This window comes from Echinops telfairi, unplaced genomic scaffold (genome assembly GCF_000313985.2).
Source record: "Echinops telfairi isolate 266 unplaced genomic scaffold, ASM31398v2 ScPeMD7_7425;HRSCAF=8463, whole genome shotgun sequence".
NCBI lineage: Eukaryota > Metazoa > Chordata > Mammalia > Afrosoricida > Tenrecidae > Echinops > Echinops telfairi.
The window spans coordinates 1,947,122-1,965,153 of record NW_022111325.1 but is presented as its reverse complement, the minus strand read 5'-3'; the positions used below and the strand labels follow the sequence as shown (position 1 = coordinate 1,965,153).

Genomic DNA, 18,032 nt, shown 5'->3' with positions numbered 1-18,032 from the left:
GCGGGCTGCTGGGCCGCGGGGCCGTGCGGAAAGATGGCGAGCGCGGGGGCGCCCCCTGCGCGGCCAGCAGGACAGGATCAGGCTGGGGGCACGGCACGGGCGAAGATGGGGAGAGAGGAGGAGGGTTGAGACCTGCAGAGGTGGGCAGTTGGGGCGGGAGGTGGGAGCAGTCGGTCCCCTGATGCAGCCAGTAAAGCCTGTAGGGACCTTGGGAGGGGCCGGAGTGGAAGGGGCGATGGAGTGGAGCTAGAAGTTCCACAGATGAGAATAACGAAGTCGGACCGAGCCAAGGGGGTCGGCACTCGAGGATAGCGCTTGCTAATGGATCTGTTGAATGAGAAAGGGGAAAACCTACAGAGAGCCTAGGTGGGAGATGGCTCTGTGGAGAAATGGCTTGTGGGCTGCTTTGGTGGCAGGATGTTGTAGGTGGTCCGGTGGCACCTGTGCCCGCTGTTTTCCTCCAGCCCTGGAAGGAGTCCACTGCAGCCCACCGCAGTTTGAGAAGTTGGGAAGAGGTGGTTCAGTATGCAAGTCCTGTTGGCGCCATTAGGAGTTTCCACATCTTACCACCTGTCCCGTACCCCCCACCCCATACACTCACACACAAGACTGCCCTTGGGCCCTCCCATTTCCTTCTGCCCGCCTCATCCCATCCCCTGGAATGAGACTGGTGGTTTCTCTGAAGGTGGTTTCCTGAAGGAAAAAACAGATTTGAGGACCAGGCCATTCCATCGCCCACTAACTTACAGGCCGCCAGCTCTTAGCCAAGTATGCTGATGTTAATTAAAAACTAATTGTTCTCGACCCTTTAGCTCAAGGGGCAGGGCCACATAGGAAGCTGACTGTAGTCTCAGGCCTGCTATCTACTAAAACCTCTCAAGGGACTTGACCCAGAGAGGTCAAAGGGCCAGGCCCAGATCCCTGGACCTTGCCCCTATGCCTCATATATCCCTGCTATCGTGGATTCCTGCACTCAGGACATTAATGGTCCATTTGTGGAGGTGAACTACATAATGACTAAATCCTTAGGACAATTAACACAAAATATGTTATCTTCTGAGTCAGTGTGGCACTGATCTATCTTGAGTCTCAGCCAAATGTGACACCTGTAATGGAACGATGACCCAGGCTTGAGGGTCTTCTTGGAGCCTGGTTTGGGGAAAAGCAAGGTTGAGCAATGGGTCCTAGAACCACATATACCAAGCCCACTGCCAGGGAGCCAGTTCTGACCCATAGCAACACTAATAGGACAGAGAAGGGCTACTCCTTCATGTTTCCGAGACCGGAAATCGTTTTCCAGAGCAGTCAGCTTCATCTTCCTTCCGCTGAGCTGCCAGTAGGTTTGAACCGTCCACCTTGGGGTTAGCAGCCCAAATGCTTGACCCACAATGCCATCAGGGCTCCTTAGAGGAATTACTAGGGCAGGGATAACTTCCTACATCAGCAGTTCTCAACCTGTGGGCTGAGATCCCTTTGGGGGTCAAAGGACCCTTTCACAGGGGTCGCCCAATTCCTGATAGTTGCAAAATCACAGTAATGAAGTAGCAACGAAAATAATTTTAGGGTTGGGAGCGAAAATAATTTTAGGGTTGGGAGGTCACCACACTGTGAGGAACTGTATGAAAGGGTTGCAGCATTAGGAAGGTTGAGAACCACTGACTTAGGGGTCCTTGGAGGGAGCCTCTGAGAACTCAAACCTTCCCTCACAATTTTTTTTTCCTTTCTCACCTAGATGCCGCATCCCCGAAGGTACCACTCCTCAGAGCGAGGCAGCCGGGGGAGTTACCACGAGCACTATCGCAGCCGGAAGCACAAACGACGAAGAAGCCGCTCCTGGTCTAGTAGCAGTGACCGGACAAGGCGGCGGCGGCGAGAAGACAGTTACCACGTCCGTTCTCGGAGGTGAGATGGCAGGAGGTGAACTCAACCTCGGGTCCCTCGCTGTTGAAGAAACCGGCTGCATGCTGAGGGCACTGTGTTCAGCCGCTGCGTGAAGATGTTCAGGGTGGATAATGAAACAGGCCATTGACACTGAAGTGTTACCTGGGAGTCCGTGGCCCCTAGACACCCTTCAGGTCTGGAACTGATCCCAGTCCAGAGAGCACCTTTCTGCCAAACTGTAGACAGGCTGATGGTGGGAAAAGGAGCACCAGGGAGGAGCGGCCCCCTGGGACAGGCCAGCAGCAGGGGCTGGAGGGGCCAGGCCGGATGGGGAGGTGGGTGGGAAGGAGGAATGCAGGGAGCGAGAGGGCAGAGTGCTGGCACATTGCTGGGTGGCAGCTGATGCCGGACGGAATGGGGAAAGCAAGTGGACTGGGAAAGGAGCGTGCTCCCTGAACTGCCCTGACTCCACAACCACGTGGTCCTGAGGGAGGTCCCGTAGGGAAGTGCGTGTGCCTGCTTATGGACAGGTGGAGGAGGCGCCAACCAGTCTCTGTCGTTAGGGAACTTCCCAGAGAAAGTGACAGGCGAGCTCTGAGGACCAGTGGGACTGAGACAGGTATCCCTGGCTGGGGGACAACTCGTGGGAGGGCGTGGGGGTCTGGAGTAGGCTCTAGAGGGCAACGCATTTAGGTTTACATGGTTTGAATCTAATAGCACACGGACATGGCGTGGAGCAAGGCTGAGTTTCAAGCAGAGAGGGCTTGGGAAAGAAGTGTTCTCATGTCTCACTGAAGGACAGGAGGAGCCCCCCCTTTTCTGGGGTCTTGGTGATGCACAGATTCTGGTGTCCTGCTTATTTAGTCCCCCCCTGGTTTTGATTCGCCTAAATGAACGGGTGTCGGAGACTCGTCTCGAAGGAGGCTGACCGTGTCACACGATGGGGCCTGATGGCCATGTGTAACAAGAATTCTCTTTGTGGCCCAACAGCAGCTATGGCGACCGTTCGTCAGACAGAAGGGCCTATGACCGGAGGTACTGCGGCAGCTACAGGCGCAACGACTACAGCCGGGACCGGGGCGAGGCCTACTACGACCCAGACTACCGGCACTCGTGCGAGTACCACCGGGAGAACAGCAGTTACCGCAGCCAGCGCAGCAGCCGCAGGAAGCACAGGCGGCGGAGGCGGCGCAGCCGGACCTTCAGCGGCTCATCTTCGGTGAGTGCCTGCCCCACCCTTCCCCTGCCCGCTGCACTCAGGCCCGCTCGGAGCCTGGTGAGCGAGCCCGGTTCTCGCTCCCAGCTGAGCCCTGGGGGGTGCACGTGGAGGTGGGCACCGGCCCTGCCGGCACGCCCGGCAGGCGAGTGGCTTTGATGTGTGGGCACAGATCGTCTGCCCGCTGCCCTCCCTGCATGCTGGGCTTTGTACTGTGTCCAGGAGGAGCTCCTCCAGCCCAGAGGCTTCCACTCTCTTGGGGACCTTGCTTGTGAAATGCCGTTCTACTCCAGCCCTGGCCTCTGGGGGCCCCTTGCCAGGCAGGCTTGGGTGGGGACTAGGGCCGTCTGTTCCTGAAAGGGCATTAGGTAGAGCATGGGGCTGTGGGTGACACTGGCAATGACACCACTTCTTTGCTCCGCCCATGCCTCTCCCTGTCCCCGATGTGGGTTTGGGGACCTGGGATCGTGCGCCGCTCTCTCTCTCTTCGCCCCATCCGCCTTACTGCATCTGACGTGTTCCCTTCCACTGTCCCCCATCATCGTCTGTCCCCCTGGCTGGGCGCCTGTGACCTGTGACCCCTCCACCACCCACCCCGCCTTCCTCCGGCCCCTGCTCCGAACCCCCCCCGCCCCCCGACAGCAGCACAGCAGCCGGAGAGCCAAGAGTGTAGAGGACGACGCTGAGGGCCACCTCATCTACCACGTCGGGGACTGGCTACAAGAGCGATGTACAAGCCAAATCGTAACAATCCTATAGCCTGTAATGGTCCCATAGCCATCCTAACGTCCCCAGCCAACCCAAGTCATGGCCTCTTTCGCCTTCTCAGTGGTGTTGTTATCTGGGTGGTTTGAGTTGCTGTTGAGACTTGGCCTCTGCTGTCCACTACCCGCTCTCATGGCCCCTGGGTTAAAGGTGGTGGGGCTCATCCAGGGGTTTGCTGCCCCTGTGACCATCTGTATCTGTCCCCCTTCCTTCATCTCCACCCCAGGTTGCTGTGCTCTGTCTTGCTTCCAATTCAGCTCATCCCCCGCCTTCTCTCCCTCTCCCCGACCCTGCTCTGTCATTGCAGATGAGATTGTAAGCACCTTAGGAGAAGGGACCTTCGGCCGAGTTGTACAGTGCGTGGACCATCGCAGGTAACTAGCAGCCCCTCCCCACCCCAAGCCGACTCTAGATGTAAGGAGGAGGGGGGTGTCCAGCGGCTCTTTTTAGAGGGAGGGCACGGGCTGACAGGATAGTCTATTCCATTAGGGGTGTTTTAGAGAACCCAGCAAAAGCCTCTCCTGCTAACTCCCAGGGGCGGGGCACGAGTGGCCCTGAAGATCATTAAGAACGTAGAGAAGTACAAGGAGGCAGCTCGCCTTGAAATCAATGTGCTGGAGAAAATCAACGAGAAGGATCCTGACAACTCGAAGTAAGCAGCTCAAGAGAATGAGGGGAGTCAGAGAGCCCCCAGGAGAGACCCCCAGGCCTGAGCAGGCCGGCAAGGAAGTCCTAGACCAGCCGTCCTCAAACTACGGCCCGCAGTCCACATGCGGTCCACTGAGGACATTTATCCGGCCAGCCGGGTGCTTTTGCCCCATTTGTTTTTTACTTCAAAATAAGATATGTGCAGTGTGCATAGGAATTTGTTCAAACTATAGTCCGGCCCGCCAACAGGTCGTAGGGACAGTGAAGTGGCCCCCCTGTTTAAAAAGATTGAGGACCCTTGCCCTATTCCTTGTCATCCCACTGCTGTGTGCTCCTCACTCGCCAGTAGTGCGCCATCAGGGCCTGCGGCGCTCTAACCCTTCCCCTGGTCCCCAGGGCGATCAAGGGCCCTGCACGCCAACAGCTCCCAGCTCACTGCCATAGAGGCGATGCCACTTCATAGCGACTCTATAGGACAGGGTAGCACTACCCCTGTGGGTTCTGAGACTGTAACTCTCAACTGGAGCAGAAAACCCTGTCTTTCTCCTGCAGAATGGCTGGTGGTTTCGAACTGCCGACTGTGTGGTTAGCAGCCTAACAAGCAACCACTCTGCCGCCAGGGCTCCTGTGTATGGATAGTTTGATTTTAAATGAATACATTTTTGTCCCTGGGGCTCTGCTGCTGAGGTACAGACAGTGACGTGCAGTAGTTCTGCTCACGTGTGTTTGTGGGACAGAAGGAGAACACAAGTGAAGAACGGGGGGAGTCGGTCTCAGCCTGGCCCTGGTGGTAGCCGATGAGCGGGAACCTCAAGAACGGGCTAGAGGGTCACTCACGACTGGCATTGACAGCTCGACAGCCAGGGTGCACACTGTCTGCACGGTGCCACTCAACAGCTCTTGAGCAAATCAAGTGGATTTTTGCTTACTGTTATTTTGACGTTGCCTGACTGTTTACAATGGAACAGAGTGCTTTACAGCCTGCCTTGTTAGCTCGATTCATGAGTCAGGTGTTCCTTACCTGCAGAGAAAGTTGTCAGCACTGCTGTAGGGAGAATCCCCAGCTGCGTGGTCCTTTGTGCCAAGGGGTGGTGGGCTTATCCTCCTTCCCCCATCTCTGTTCCCAGCCTCTGTGTGCAGATGTTTGACTGGTTTGACTACCACGGCCACATGTGTATCTCCTTTGAACTCCTGGGCCTTAGCACCTTCGATTTCCTCAAGGACAACAACTACCTGCCCTACCCCATCCACCAAGTGCGACACATGGCCTTCCAGCTGTGCCAGGCCGTCAAGTGTGAGTGGGGTGGGCCAAGGTGGACTCTGGGGCAGCCCCTCCCTCCACTGGACCTCTGCCATCTCGGTGCACTGGTGAAGCCCCTCGGCAGTCAACTCTCCATTATCTGCAGTTCATTAATACATGGTCACCCTGACATCACCTTTTCTGGCTCAGCTTCTTGACTGATGTCCCCATTGAACCCAGCAGGAGCTCGAAGAGAGAACCTTTGAAAGCGAAGCCCGTAATGTCCTCATTTTCCCCTTCCTTGGCAAAGTGTTGTCAGGCAGGAAACAAAGACACAAACCCCCACTGAGGCTGGAGGTTGGCCTGTCTCAGCGATGAGGTGCTCTCTGAGTCCCAGCAGAGCACGTGGGGTCAGGGCGGAGTTGAGCCAGGGAACCAGCTACAGAATCCAGACCACATAGTTCCTCTGGAGGCTTCACAACAATGCAGGCTCATAGGCGTGAACTTTCACACTGAACAGGTGCCCAAGTCAATACCAGAATAGGACCCACAGCCCACTCGGTGTCTTAGACCCGTGGGAATGGCCTGTGTCTCAGTAAAAGTAAGGCTGCTCAGACTAGGCATTGAACCTGGCTCCCATGCTGAGCAGAGAGCAGCCCCAGGCCTGCTGGACCTGTCCCCTCACCAGCTGTGCCCCAGGTGACCAGGGCTGGCCCCATGCAGCAGGTGCTAGCTAGCAGCCCCTGGCCGCCTGGGCCGACCCTGACCTGGCTTTCTCCCCTGCAGTCCTACATGATAACAAGCTGACACACACGGACCTCAAACCTGAAAACATCCTGTTTGTGAACTCGGACTACGAGCTCACCTACAACCTGGAGAAGGTAAGTGGACCGGGGCTGCCCGGGCCCGTGGGGGCTGGCAGCTATGCCATTGGCCCTGTCTGCCCTCTTTTTCACTTCTTTCGCCCTCACTTCCTCCCTGGCTGGCTCTCGTGAGTAAAAGCAGTGTGCCAGAATGGACAAGTACAGCCGAGTCCCAGAGTGGGCTAAAAGAAATGGGAGAGGGCTGGAGCTAGTATGAAGAGGACTGGGGGGGTGGGGGTGGGGGGTGGTCAGTGAATTTCCCACACTGACCTTCCTTGTCTTAGACCTCCTTTCAGGCATACATTTCTGTAAGGTAGCAAGCAGCTGCCCTTGTCCAGCTGAAGATAATGGGGAGCGGGGCGCTCAGAAAGCTGCTTCCCTTGACTCCTCAGTTACCACGTTTTTAGAGAAAGCGTTCACTGACCACTTGGTGTGGTTTTCAGGACCATACAGACCGCACTGCTGCAGTCCTTTCTTCCACACCGTCAGCCTGGGTAGTGAGGGGGCACGGCTCGGCTTGGCGAGGGGACCTTCGGGGGCAGGCAGAAGGCCACATTCGCTGTCCAGGCTCAGGAGCACGTTAGGGAACTGTGGGGGTGTTGGTCTGAGGCGAGGCGCTGCCTTCCCCTCTGCTGCTTCTAGAAGCGGGACGAGCGCAGTGTGAAGAGTACGGCTGTACGGGTGGTAGACTTTGGCAGCGCCACCTTTGACCACGAGCACCACAGCACCATCGTCTCCACTCGCCACTACCGGGCACCAGAGGTCATCCTTGGTAAGGGAGGGCAAGGCTGCTCAAGTGCATGAGGAGATGTGGTGTGGCGGGGGTGGGGGGTGGGGGCTCACTGACACCTCATACCACTGTCCTCCGTCCTCCCTCCCAGAGTTGGGCTGGTCACAGCCTTGTGACGTGTGGAGCATAGGCTGCATCATCTTTGAGTACTACGTTGGCTTCACTCTCTTCCAGGTCAGTCGGGGGGTGTCTCAGAGTTGACCCCCGGCTCTTTTCCTAACTGGTTTCTAGTCTGCTGAGCACCTCCGTGCCTGCTCATGCCCTCACTCCCCCTCCTGCGTGTCCTGTCTTCTCATCCCCACTCCCCTGTGCTGGTCTCTGTTCCCCAGACTCATGACAACAGAGAACATCTGGCCATGATGGAGAGGATCTTGGGTCCTATCCCTTCCAGGATGATCCGGAAGACCAGGTGAACCTTGAGTGGGAGGGATGTGACCTTTCCCCTTTTCTCTCTGCAGAATTGGTCTGTTTCACATCATTTTCTTTTTTTCTTTGATGCCTCCCCTCCCTGCCAGCTACTCTCAGATGGGGGAATAAAAGAATTATCTCATAACAAGAGGAACCTCCTGGTTCCTCAACCTCCCCTTCCCCTCTAGGAAGCAGAAGTATTTTTACCGGGGACGACTGGACTGGGAGGAAAACACATCGGCTGGGCGCTATGTGCGCGAGAACTGCCAACCACTGCAGGTGAGCAGCATGCCCACCGCCCAGAAGTCGCTTCCTGCTTGAGGGGTGTGCCCCGTGCAGAGGGTTAGGAAAGGAGAGAAGGAAAAGGAAAAGCAGACATCTCTGGTCAACAGAGGAGAGCTGAGGGAGTGGTTTTTGTGGAGGGGAAGGAGGCAGGCACGTCTGTCTTGAGCCAAGCAGAGATCAAAGTAATGGCCTTTGTCCTAAAAGACTAAACTTCTTGGGAAGAGCTCACCCCTTAATGAGGAACTGTAGAAGACCCATGAAATGCACAGGATGTCCAAGTGGAGCTCTTCAAGCGTCTGAAAGCGTGCTTGTGCTAGTAGTGTGGTAGGTTGAGCTTACTGCCCGAAGCACTGCTCATGCTACACAGTCACGGTCAGGCAGTACTCCAGCTGGTGTTCCCAGCAGAGTCTTGGCTCTCTATGATTGAAAGTGAGAGCCCGGAAGAAGGTAGGGTTTCTTAGACACCCGGCCTCACCTTTCTCCTGCCCTCCACCACCAGCGGTATCTGACCTCAGAGGCAGAGGACCACCACCAGCTCTTCGATCTGATTGAAAGCATGCTAGAATATGAACCTGCGAAGCGGCTGACCTTGGGCGAAGCCCTTCAACACCCTTTCTTCACTCGGCTTCGGGCCGAGCCACCCAGCGCCAAGTTGTGGGACTCCAGTCGGGATATCAGTCGGTGACGATCAGGCCCTGGGCCCCCCTGCATCTTTCAGAGCAGGGGGTGTCCAGTCCAGGACACTGGTGCTTTTTTATACATGAGAGTGGAACCGGAGCCCACTCCTTCCTGGCTCCCTACACATCTGTGAATATGTGGAATAGTGTGAATATGACAGAGCTTGTACCTATGAATTCAGGCTCTGCCTTGTACATAATGCCATTCCATCCCACACTCACCTGCCTCTTCCCCTGGAGTTGGGTGGGGGCAGAATGAGGTAACCAGGTGGCATCTACCCTGTGTTTTATAAGGAATTTTGTACAGTCTTTGTGAAATAAAATGGCGTGCTCCATCTGACCCCACCCCTGGAGTTTGAGGCTTGGGGATGATGGGAGTGGAGGGCTGAGAAGACCAGCAGCCTCTCTTTGAGTTGGGAATGAAAGGAAGTCACCTTACCCTCCCGAGGCCCCCACGTTGGTCACCAGCTTCTGGAAGAGGGTGGTGGGTGGGCTAGCACCCGTGGGGTTGGAAGGCTACCTGCGATCAGGAGTAGTGACGGTTGGAAAAAGTCTCCTACTACATAGCCATTCATTAGGCCGCACCTCGGCGCCGAGAACCCGGCTGGAAACCTGGCAGAACCAGGCTCAGGAGGGCATGCCAAGATCTTTCAGAATTCTCCCGGCGTCCACCTCGGGGTGGTCGCCGAGGCCACACGCGTCAGAAGCTTGTTGGGAGCTGTAGTTCGAAGCAGGGGGCAGTCACGTGGAGAGGGGGCGGTACTTCGCCTGGGACCCGGTTGGTGGCGTCACGTGGGATACTTCCGGCTTTCCTGCCGGCGCAAGCGCAGTCGGCTGCTGCAGCGGGGGTCCTGGTGATCCTTCCGGTCAGGGCGGCCAATCGGTGCACAGAGAAGCAGGGAGGCCGGAGAGGAGGCCCCGAGAGCCACTGCCGCCGCAGGGGCGTGGAGGGCTGGGGGCGGCCTAGCCCGCGCTTGCAGACATGGCTCAGAGCAGGGACGGCGGGAACCCGTTCGCCGAGCCCAGCGAGCTTGACAATCCCTTCCAGGTGAATTGCGCCGACCTCCGTGGGGCAGCTGGGTTAAAACTCCCCGGGTCCTGGAGGGTCAGGCTAACTTGTTTTGCATTAATGGCACTTGATCCTGCGAGGGCCACCACGTGCGGGTGAGGGAGACTCCAGGCCCGTGAGCACCTTAGGGGGCGGGGCGGGCCCAGCTCGTGCGAAGTTCACGCTGCGGGGTGAAGGGCGCGGGGCTAGGGTTTGGACAACGGTGTGACCCTTAGAATGCAGCTCTTGGAGCCACAAGCATGTGAGAGCATTTCCTGAGAATTTCCCCTCACAAGGCATCAGGTGCCAGCTGAGCCCCAGGTCTCTGCCCTCAGGACCCAGCTGTGATCCAGCACCGGCCCAGCCCGCAGTATGCCACGCTTGATGTCTACAACCCTTTTGAGACCCGGGAGGTGAGTTTCCAGGGAGGCAAGCAAGGAGAGGGTGTGTCCGTAAAGCCCCTTCCAACTGCCTGCGAGAAAGGCTGGGGCATCGTGCTCTGGGCCCCTGAGAGAGGCTGTGTGCCATGGCTTGGCTGATTCTTCCAGAGACGCCAGGGTCAGCCAACGAATCAGGGTTGAGCCCGTCCTGGGAGGACTTGGAATCTGGCATGGTCTGTCTGGGAAGACATCCATTGGCGGCACACTGTGGTCAGGGGTACCTTTCACGTGCTCTGAGGAGGGAGGAGGGCTGTTGGTTGGTAGTCGAGAAGGGTCAAGATTTGGGGAGGTGGGTGTTGGGATTCAGAGTTGGCATTGCCATGAGGACCTTCAAGCCTTGCTAAGGGATTGGAGGTCGGGGGCATGGGGCTGCTACAAGTCACCGGTGACTTCAACATCTAGCCCTCACTAGAAAGAGCTCACTCTCTGACTGCTGGGCGAGGGGCTGCTGGCTTGCCTCGTGAGTTCGGGGGCCTGCAGGCATTCAGGTACATGGTAGCTTCTGGTCTTTTTCAAACCCAACAGCCATCAGCAACCTATGAGCCTCCTGCCCCTGCCCCGTTGCCTCCACCCTCAGCACCCCCTTCACAGCCTTCGAGAAAGCTCAGCCCCACAGAACCTAAGAACTATGGCTCTTACAACACTCAGGTATAGATGGACCCTGGGTGGCCCTGGGGAGAGGGCCCCTCCTGAGACTAGACTCACGGCCCCCTCCTGCTGCGTGTCCCGGCCAGGCCTCTGCTGCTGCAGCCGCAGCCACTGCCGAGCTCCTGAAGAAGCAGGAGGAGCTCAACCGCAAGGCCGAGGAGCTGGACCGGAGGGAGCGGGAGCTGCAGCATGCCGCCGCCTTGGGGGGCACAGCGAGTGAGTGAGCCTGCGGTTTCGGGGACATCCACTGACGCGAGCCAGGAGGGCTTTTTGGAAACATGTACTTGAGAGCCCAGCCTCTGGAGCCAGACTGCCGAGTTTGAATTTTGACCGTCCCTTCCTAACCCCAGTATCTAAAGTGAGATTAACGTGTGTACCTGCTAGAGACTGTTGTGAAGGCTAAACAAGGCCACATATGCAAAGGACTTCAAGAACAACCTCCCTCGCCGCCCCCCCCAAAAAAGAAAACATTGCCCTCAAGCAACTCAAAGCAGTCCTGTAAGGCCAGGTAGGGCTGGCTGCTCCATAGAGTTCCCGGGGGTCTGTCCCGAAGCCCATGGCCTCTGCTTCTCCAGAGTGAGTGGCTATGTGGGCCTTTACATGTTCACACATCATTGCCGTTATATCCCACACACACCCCAAGCCTCTGACCGCCTTGGACCCTGAATTAGAAGTCGATGAGGGGGTCCAGGGCGAGCGAGCCCCTCTTGGTGTCTGCCTGACTTCTGAGGTTCTGCTCCCTGTGTCTCACAGCTCGGCAGAACAATTGGCCCCCACTGCCATCCTTCTGCCCAGTGCAGCCCTGCTTCTTCCAGGACATCTCCATGGAGATCCCCCAGGAGTTTCAGAAGACGGTCTCCACCATGTACTACCTCTGGATGTGTGAGTGTGGGGACGCGCGCCCCCTGGCGCCCCGGTGCCCCAGCATGGTCTCAGTCCCTTAAATCAGATTGCCTGTGACGGAGATTGGCTTGTCCTGTGTTCCCTGTTGGCTTGAAGATGCCAGGAAGGCAGAGCTGCCCTCCTTGCCTCTCTCTGGGGAGGGTCGGATGGGTGTGTCTGGGAAGCAGTCCTGGGCCGTCCACAGGCCCCGTCACCTGCCCTCCCACTGGCCCCTCAGGCAGCACCGTGGCTCTGCTTCTGAACTTCCTCGCCTGCCTGGCCAGTTTCTGTGTGGAGACCAGTGGCTCGGACTTTGGGCTTTCCATCATCTGGGTCATCCTCTTCACTCCCTGTTCCTTCGTCTGCTGGTACCGCCCAATGTACAAGGCTTTCCGGTAAGGGGGCCGGGCCAGGGACCTCGTTGGATGGGCTTTGCTGCCACTCCGCCAACCCTGATTCTTCCACTGGCCCTATTCTTTTGTCCCTGCAGGAGCGACAGTTCATTCAACTTCTTTGTTTTCTTCTTCATCTTCTTCGTCCAGGATGTAGTCTTTGTGCTTCAGGCCATTGGCATTCGAGGTTGGGGCTTCAGGTCCGTGAGGGTGCCATTCCCCTCAGCCTTCCTCCCCACACGGCTTTCGACCCAGCCTGAACTGAGTGCTGGGGTTGTTGTTCAGAATCAGGAAGCATGGTCTTCAACCCTTGGGGACGTTCTTGTTTAATGGGAGAAACAGGTCATAGCTCCAGGGTTGAGAGAGCCTAGCCAGCAGTCCCAAGGCATGAATGGAGGAGAGACAGCCTGGAAGTGGTCAACCCTCTGACCCTTGAGGGCCTCCTGGAGGAGGGGAGGGGCAGGCCTTTGCAGACAAGTGGGGGGGGGGGGCAAAGATCCTGGGGAGCTAGGTGCTAATGGTTTGGAAGCTTGGGATCAAGCTGCAAGGAGAGAGGATGTCTTGGGGTGTTGGTGTGTGGAGTGCTGCCAGACTGACAGGTGGATTCGGCCTGGCTGGGACTGCCGTCGGGAGATGGGGCATGTGTGGGGCAGTCGTGGAGAATCTGGAAGGACAGAAACCCAGCTAGGAGCGTCCCCTCTTCACTGCCACTCGCCTTCCCCTACTCACAGCGGCTGGATCTCCGCGCTGGTGGTGCTGAAAATCAACAAGGCTGTGGCTGTGCTCATGCTGCTGGTCGCCCTGCTCTTCACCGGCGTCGCCGTGCTGGGGATCGTGATGCTAAAGCGGGTGAGTGGCTGGGTGAGCTCATGGCCCCTGGGGGCTGGGGAAACAGAAGGGCCAGGCTGATGGGTGAATTCCCAGATAATGGACCTCTGGAGGCAGGGCGTGTGCGCGCGTGTGGATGGGTGTTGGGCACGGAAATGCCAGAGCCCAGAAGCAGCAGCTAGTAGAGCAGGCTGGTGATTGGGTGGTGGCCGTCTTGGGTGGGTGGCTGACCTGCTGTCACGTCTCTGCCCTCCGCTCGCTGCAGATCCACTCCCTGTATCGCCGCACAGGAGCCAGCTTTCAGAAGGCCCAGCAAGAGTTCGCAGCAGGTGTCTTTTCCAACCCTGCGGTCCGAACCGCAGCTGCCAATGCAGCCGCCGGCGCTGCCGAAAATGCCTTCCGGGCCCCATGATCCCTGACTGGGATCCTTGGCCCTGCCACTTGGGGGAGCTAACATAGCACCCATCCTTGGGGTGTCTGGGACTTGGAGAGGCATCACTGCTTGTTGTCAATTCCCCCCAGAGCCTCTGCCCCACGGCCATGACTGCTGAGCCCACAGGGAGCCAATCCCATTGCTGGCTCCCATCCCCATCAGGCCACACAGCTGCCCCTCCCACACCACCCTGACCCACCCACCCGAGCTTCCTTCTGCTGTGCCAAGGCTGTTGCTTCGGTTATTTAAATAAAAAGAAAGTAGAACTGGAATTCAAGGCCCTGTTGGATGATTGTATTGGGAATTGGGGCCCGTAGGAAGGAGCGAACGCAGAGGGGGCCGGAGGAGTAGAAGTGGAATATGAACGCCTGAAAGGTCAGGCCCAGGCCTGAGGGACAGCGGGCTGGCCCTAGAGGAGGAAGGGAAGCCCTCGGGTGGGCGTAGAGCCACTGCCAAGCCTGTCCCCCACCCTTAGGGGCCTGGGAAGACCCTCTACCTCTGCCTCTGTCAGGAAGGCCTTGAGCCCTAGGGCCTGCGAGGCTGGGTGGGGCTCAAGTGGGTGTGGAGAAAGGGGGTGGAGGCTGGAGCCGCGGGGGGCGGGGTAATCCAGAGCTGAAGGAGCCCCTATTACTGGCAGACAAGGCAGCCTTGCCCCGCCTCGGCCCTTCCCCTCCCACGGGGAGCGCCATCCCAGACTACAACTCCCGGGGTGCACCGCGGCACTGGTCCTCGCAGCCACGCCTCTCCTCCCTCTCCAGGCCCATCCCCCGCCTCCAGCCCGGGACCTGCAGCCGCTGGAGCCCGGGCTAGCGGAGCTGGGTGGGGAGGGGAGCGGAGCGGTGCGGGCGGACGGGGAGACGGGGAGACGGAGGCACCGGCACAGCACCGCGGCCTCTCCCCACCAGGCGGCCCCGGATCCCACTAGGCACCCCGAGGCGAGGGCACACCGGCCGCACCTAGAGTCACCCTGCTCTGACCCCTCCCCTCTGCTCCCGAGTCCTTCGCCATCCTGCTCGCCTTTCTCCTCCCCACCCTTCCCGGGCTCCCTACCACCGCCCCTCCCCTCACTCCCAGGCCAACCCCTTCTCGCGCCCCTCCTCTCTAGGGAGATGCGATGAACTGGTGCCCCCGCGTCCTCACCGCCACCCCGGGCACGGTGCCCGCCCGGTGCCCGTGGTGGGGAGGGAGCACCCCGCGGCCCCTCCGTGACGCCCCTCCCCTGGGGTCCCCCTCAGCTGGCGTCCCGGGGCCATGTCCCAAGGGACCCAGCCAGGGGGTGGGCTCTAGAGCGAGGCGGGTGGAGAGGAGGAAGGACGACGGGGCCTTGGGCGCCTCTGAGATGCTCCCAAGCGCCAGGGCGGGCCGAGCGAGGCACAAGCAGCCGGGCGGTCGGCATGATGACCTCCCCTAGTGACTCGAGCCGCTCGCTGACCAGCCGGCCCAGCACCCGGGGCCTTACCCACCTCCGCCTCCACCGGCCCTGGCTGCAGGCCCTGCTCACGCTGGGGCTGGCCCAGGTGCTTCTGGGCATCCTGGTGGTCACCTTCAGCATGGTGGCCTCCTCCGTTACCACCACCGAGAGCATCAAGAGGTCCTGCCCATCTTGGGCTGGGTTCTCGGTGAGTTGGGTGCACAGTGGTTGGGTGGGGGATGCGCCTCAGTCCCCAGCCCTCCACACCGGCTCCAAGTCCACTCCTGGCCTCTCCTTCTCTCGGTCCCCTCCCTTCTTACAGGGCTGGGTGCACCCGTGGTGAGGGGCTCACTCAGGTGCCTCCCTGCCAGTCTGAGCCTGTGACACTCTGTCCCCAGCTGGCGTTCTCCGGCGTGGTTGGCATCGTGTCTTGGAAGCGGCCATTTACTCTAGTGGTAGGTGCCAAGGGTCCAGGGTCCATTAATGTCCTGAAGGAGCGAGCTGCCTCTCCAGTTGGTGAAGACGGTGGCCTGGTGGTGGTGGTGGAGGTGCTGTGCGGGTCCCCGCCCTCAGACTGTGCCCTCTCCCCAGGTCTCCTTCTTCTCCCTGCTCTCCGTACTCTGTGTCATGCTCAGCATGGCCGGCTCGGTGCTCTCCTGTAAGAACGCTCAGCTGGCTCGAGACTTCCAAGACTGCTCGATGGTGAGCTTTGAGGAGGGATTGCTGGGAAGAGCGGATGGGTTGGGGGTGGCGAGCCGGACCCCTGGCTCGGTCCTGACCCTGGCTCCCGTTCAGGAAGGCCAGGTCTGTGTGTGCTGCCCCTCCATTCCACTCCCCCGGCCCTGTCCAGATTCGGGGCAGGAACTGAAAGTTGCCCCGAACTCCACCTGTGATGAGGCTCGAGGGGCTCTCAAGGTGAGCATGCATCCCTCCCTCCCCTCTCTAGTCCTCCTCCTAGTTCCCACGCCTGCCTCCCCAGTCACTGCCCTTGGCTCTGTGCCCCTGGGTCCAAGGGCTCCACCTGGCCCCAGCGCACCCACCCCCTGCTCAGCCTGCTCCTTTCTCTCCCCTCCTCCAGAACCTGCTCTTTAGCGTCTGTGGGCTCACCGTCTGTGCTGCTGTAACATGTGCCCTCTCCGCTATCATCTGCTGTATCCAAATCTTCTCCCTGGATCTGGTGCACACGGTGAGGCGGGTGGGGTGGTGTAGAGCCAAGGGCTGGCTCGGAGAGGCACCTGCCTGGGCCAGAGGGGGCCGGTGGCTGCAGCACAGGTCTCTGAGCTGCCCTGGCATGTCTGCTGGAGGGATGTCTAGGGGGTCCAGGAGATGGTGAGGATGGGGACCACAGAGAGGAGATGGTGAGGCATCCTGGTGGTCCTGGGCATCCTGGTGGTCACCTTCAGCATGGTGGCCTCCTCCGTTACCGCCACTGAGAGCATCAAGAGGTCCTGCCCATCTTGGGCTGGGTTCTCGGTGAGTTGGGTGCACAGTGGTTGGGTGGGGGATGCGCCTCAGTGAGTGAAGCAGGTGAGTGAAGTGAGTGAAGCAGGTGATGCCCGTCTGGGTGCAGGGTCTTTAGAGAGTAAGGGTGGGCCGGGGTCTAAAAGATCCTGGAGAAGGGAGGCGGGGAGGGGGCAACGATGGATGTTTCGTAGGGATGGGTCCCGTGAGAACAGGTGGGATTCTGGGTGGGGCGGAGCCCCAGGGAGGGGTTTCTGAGTGGGTGAGGCCAGAGCTAGAGGCCCAGGTGGAGGCTGGGTTACAGGAAGACCTGGTTCTGGATGAGAGAGGGCCCAGTGTGGGGCAGTTTCTTGGTGGCGATGGGGCTCAGGAATCATAAAGAAGGGAGAGGTGAGGGGGAGCTGGCCATATTCCCAGAAGTCACCATTTGCTGACCGGCTTGCCCTCCAGCAGCTGGCCCCCGACCGCTCCATCTCAGGTGCCCTGGGGCCACTGGGCTGTGCCTCCTCACCGCCGGTCCCACTTCTACACACCATGCTGGACTTGGAGGAATTTGTACCACCCGTGCCCCCGCCACCCTATTATCCCCCAGAGTACACCTGCAGCTCAGAGACAGATGCCCAGAGGTGAGGCCTGGCAGGCCCTGCTGGGGAAGCTGAGGGAGGGGTGAGGGCTGGAGTGGGGGGTGCTGCGGAGGGGTCCTGGTAGAGTCAGGTTGGCTCCAGTCATTGATTGACACTCCCCCTCATCCGTCAGCATCACCTACAACGGCTCCATGGACAGTCCCGTGCCCTTGTACCCGACTGATTGCCCCCCTTCCTATGAGGCTGTCATGGGGCTCCGAGGAGACAGCCAGGTGAGAGCAGGGCTGGGCAGCCGGGTGGAGCCTGGAAGGCCGAGTAGGTTGCAGGCCCTGGACGTAGATCACAGCACCAACTCGCTGCTGTCGGCTTTGATCGTCCTTGGAGCCCGGTTGGGCAGGTCAGGGGTGTAGGAGCTGTCATTTCTATTTGGGGCACATGGAGACTGAAGCCCAGATCAGGAGGGTGCCCTGTACAAAGTGGGCTGCAGTCTCGGATGGCGGCACCTGGGGCTGGAACACGTCCCTGGTGGGGCTGGACCCCAGACGCTGTGTCTTCTGCAGGCCACCCTCTTTGACCCTCAGCTGCACGATGGCCCCTGCATCTGTGAGCGCGTGGCTTCCATTGTCGATGGTGAGCCCAGCAACAGTGACCGTGACGGTGGAGGGTTGCCTGGGAGGGTGCAGCTGGGTTGTGGGGGAGAGGTGGGGGATGCAAGCTGAGTTTGGTGGTTTGGCGAAGGCCCTGGTCTAGGCTGTGGCTTCTTGGAACCCCAGATGTATCAGTCTCCCTGAGCCAAAGCGCAGGCTGAGAGGCAGGCGTGGGTCCCGGGGCTACCCAGAGCCTCCTGCCACCCACAGTGTCCATGGACAGTGGGTCTCTGGTGCTGTCGGCCATCGGCGACCTCCCGGGGGGCTCCAGCCCATCTGAGGACTCATGCCTGTTGGAGCTGCAGGGCTCCGTGCGCTCCGTCGACTACGTGCTCTTCCGCTCCATCCAACGCAGCCGTGCGGGCTACTGCCTCAGCCTGGACTGTGGCCTTCGGGGCCCCTTCGAGGAGGACAGCCCCTTGCCCCGACGGCCCCCTCGGGCCGCCCGCTCCTACTCCTGCTCTGCCCCCGAGGCTCCCCCGCCC

At 59.4% G+C, this 18,032-nt stretch overlaps 3 protein-coding genes across 9 annotated transcripts in view; all 3 read left to right on the top strand.

The window, feature by feature from the left end:
- Nucleotides 1-1,622: 1,622 nt before the first annotated feature.
- On the top strand, nucleotides 1,623-9,118 carry CLK2 (CDC like kinase 2). 7 transcript variants are annotated; one of them, XM_013007759.2, is made up of 12 exons: nucleotides 1,623-1,902; nucleotides 2,875-3,100; nucleotides 3,743-3,827; nucleotides 4,170-4,236; nucleotides 4,398-4,514; nucleotides 5,638-5,804; nucleotides 6,537-6,631; nucleotides 7,256-7,385; nucleotides 7,495-7,577; nucleotides 7,733-7,812; nucleotides 8,000-8,090; nucleotides 8,596-9,118. In XM_013007759.2, the coding sequence occupies exons 1-12, from the start codon at nucleotides 1,733-1,735 to the stop codon at nucleotides 8,779-8,781; spliced, it is 1,497 nt and encodes a 498-aa protein (XP_012863213.1). In that variant the 5' UTR covers nucleotides 1,623-1,732; the 3' UTR covers nucleotides 8,782-9,118. The 7 variants fall into 7 exon arrangements, with proteins under 7 accessions (XP_012863213.1, XP_045154365.1, XP_004714728.1 ...); XM_045298430.1 differs by having other exon boundaries at nucleotides 3,740-3,827; XM_004714671.2 differs by having other exon boundaries at nucleotides 2,872-3,100.
- A 545-nt stretch (nucleotides 9,119-9,663) lies between these two features.
- SCAMP3 (secretory carrier membrane protein 3) lies at nucleotides 9,664-13,716 on the top strand. The gene is made up of 9 exons (XM_004714668.2): nucleotides 9,664-9,821; nucleotides 10,157-10,234; nucleotides 10,787-10,909; nucleotides 10,996-11,125; nucleotides 11,663-11,791; nucleotides 12,030-12,186; nucleotides 12,282-12,383; nucleotides 12,915-13,032; nucleotides 13,277-13,716. The coding sequence occupies exons 1-9, from the start codon at nucleotides 9,756-9,758 to the stop codon at nucleotides 13,421-13,423; spliced, it is 1,050 nt and encodes a 349-aa protein (XP_004714725.1). The 5' UTR covers nucleotides 9,664-9,755; the 3' UTR covers nucleotides 13,424-13,716.
- Nucleotides 13,717-14,657: 941 nt separating this feature from the next.
- The window catches only part of FAM189B (family with sequence similarity 189 member B), a 5,596-nt gene continuing 2,221 nt past the window's right edge, over nucleotides 14,658-18,032 (top strand). Inside the window, exons 1-9 of the mRNA XM_045298352.1 lie at nucleotides 14,658-15,063; nucleotides 15,254-15,310; nucleotides 15,447-15,557; nucleotides 15,651-15,770; nucleotides 15,934-16,041; nucleotides 16,770-16,942; nucleotides 17,073-17,172; nucleotides 17,461-17,530; nucleotides 17,758-18,028. Of these exons, the coding sequence (XP_045154287.1) occupies nucleotides 14,839-15,063; nucleotides 15,254-15,310; nucleotides 15,447-15,557; nucleotides 15,651-15,770; nucleotides 15,934-16,041; nucleotides 16,770-16,942; nucleotides 17,073-17,172; nucleotides 17,461-17,530; nucleotides 17,758-18,028 (1,235 nt within the window). The 5' untranslated portion in view covers nucleotides 14,658-14,838. The remainder of the gene's footprint in view (nucleotides 15,064-15,253; nucleotides 15,311-15,446; nucleotides 15,558-15,650; nucleotides 15,771-15,933; nucleotides 16,042-16,769; nucleotides 16,943-17,072; nucleotides 17,173-17,460; nucleotides 17,531-17,757; nucleotides 18,029-18,032) is intronic.

Excerpts from the sequence above, each read along its gene's own strand:
- SCAMP3 (XM_004714668.2), top strand. The coding sequence starts at position 9,756 with ATGGCTCAGAGCAGGGACGGCGGGAACCCGTTCGCCGAGCCCAGCGAG. Across the intron at positions 10,910-10,995 it reads ATGGCTCTTACAACACTCAG|GCCTCTGCTGCTGCAGCCGC; the intron begins GTATAGATGGAC and ends TGTCCCGGCCAG. Across the intron at positions 11,792-12,029 it reads CATGTACTACCTCTGGATGT|GCAGCACCGTGGCTCTGCTT; the intron begins GTGAGTGTGGGG and ends CTGGCCCCTCAG.
- CLK2 (XM_004714670.2), top strand. The coding sequence starts at position 1,733 with ATGCCGCATCCCCGAAGGTACCACTCCTCAGAGCGAGGCAGCCGGGGG. Across the intron at positions 4,237-4,397 it reads CAGTGCGTGGACCATCGCAG|GGGCGGGGCACGAGTGGCCC; the intron begins GTAACTAGCAGC and ends GCTAACTCCCAG. Across the intron at positions 8,091-8,595 it reads AGAACTGCCAACCACTGCAG|CGGTATCTGACCTCAGAGGC; the intron begins GTGAGCAGCATG and ends CTCCACCACCAG.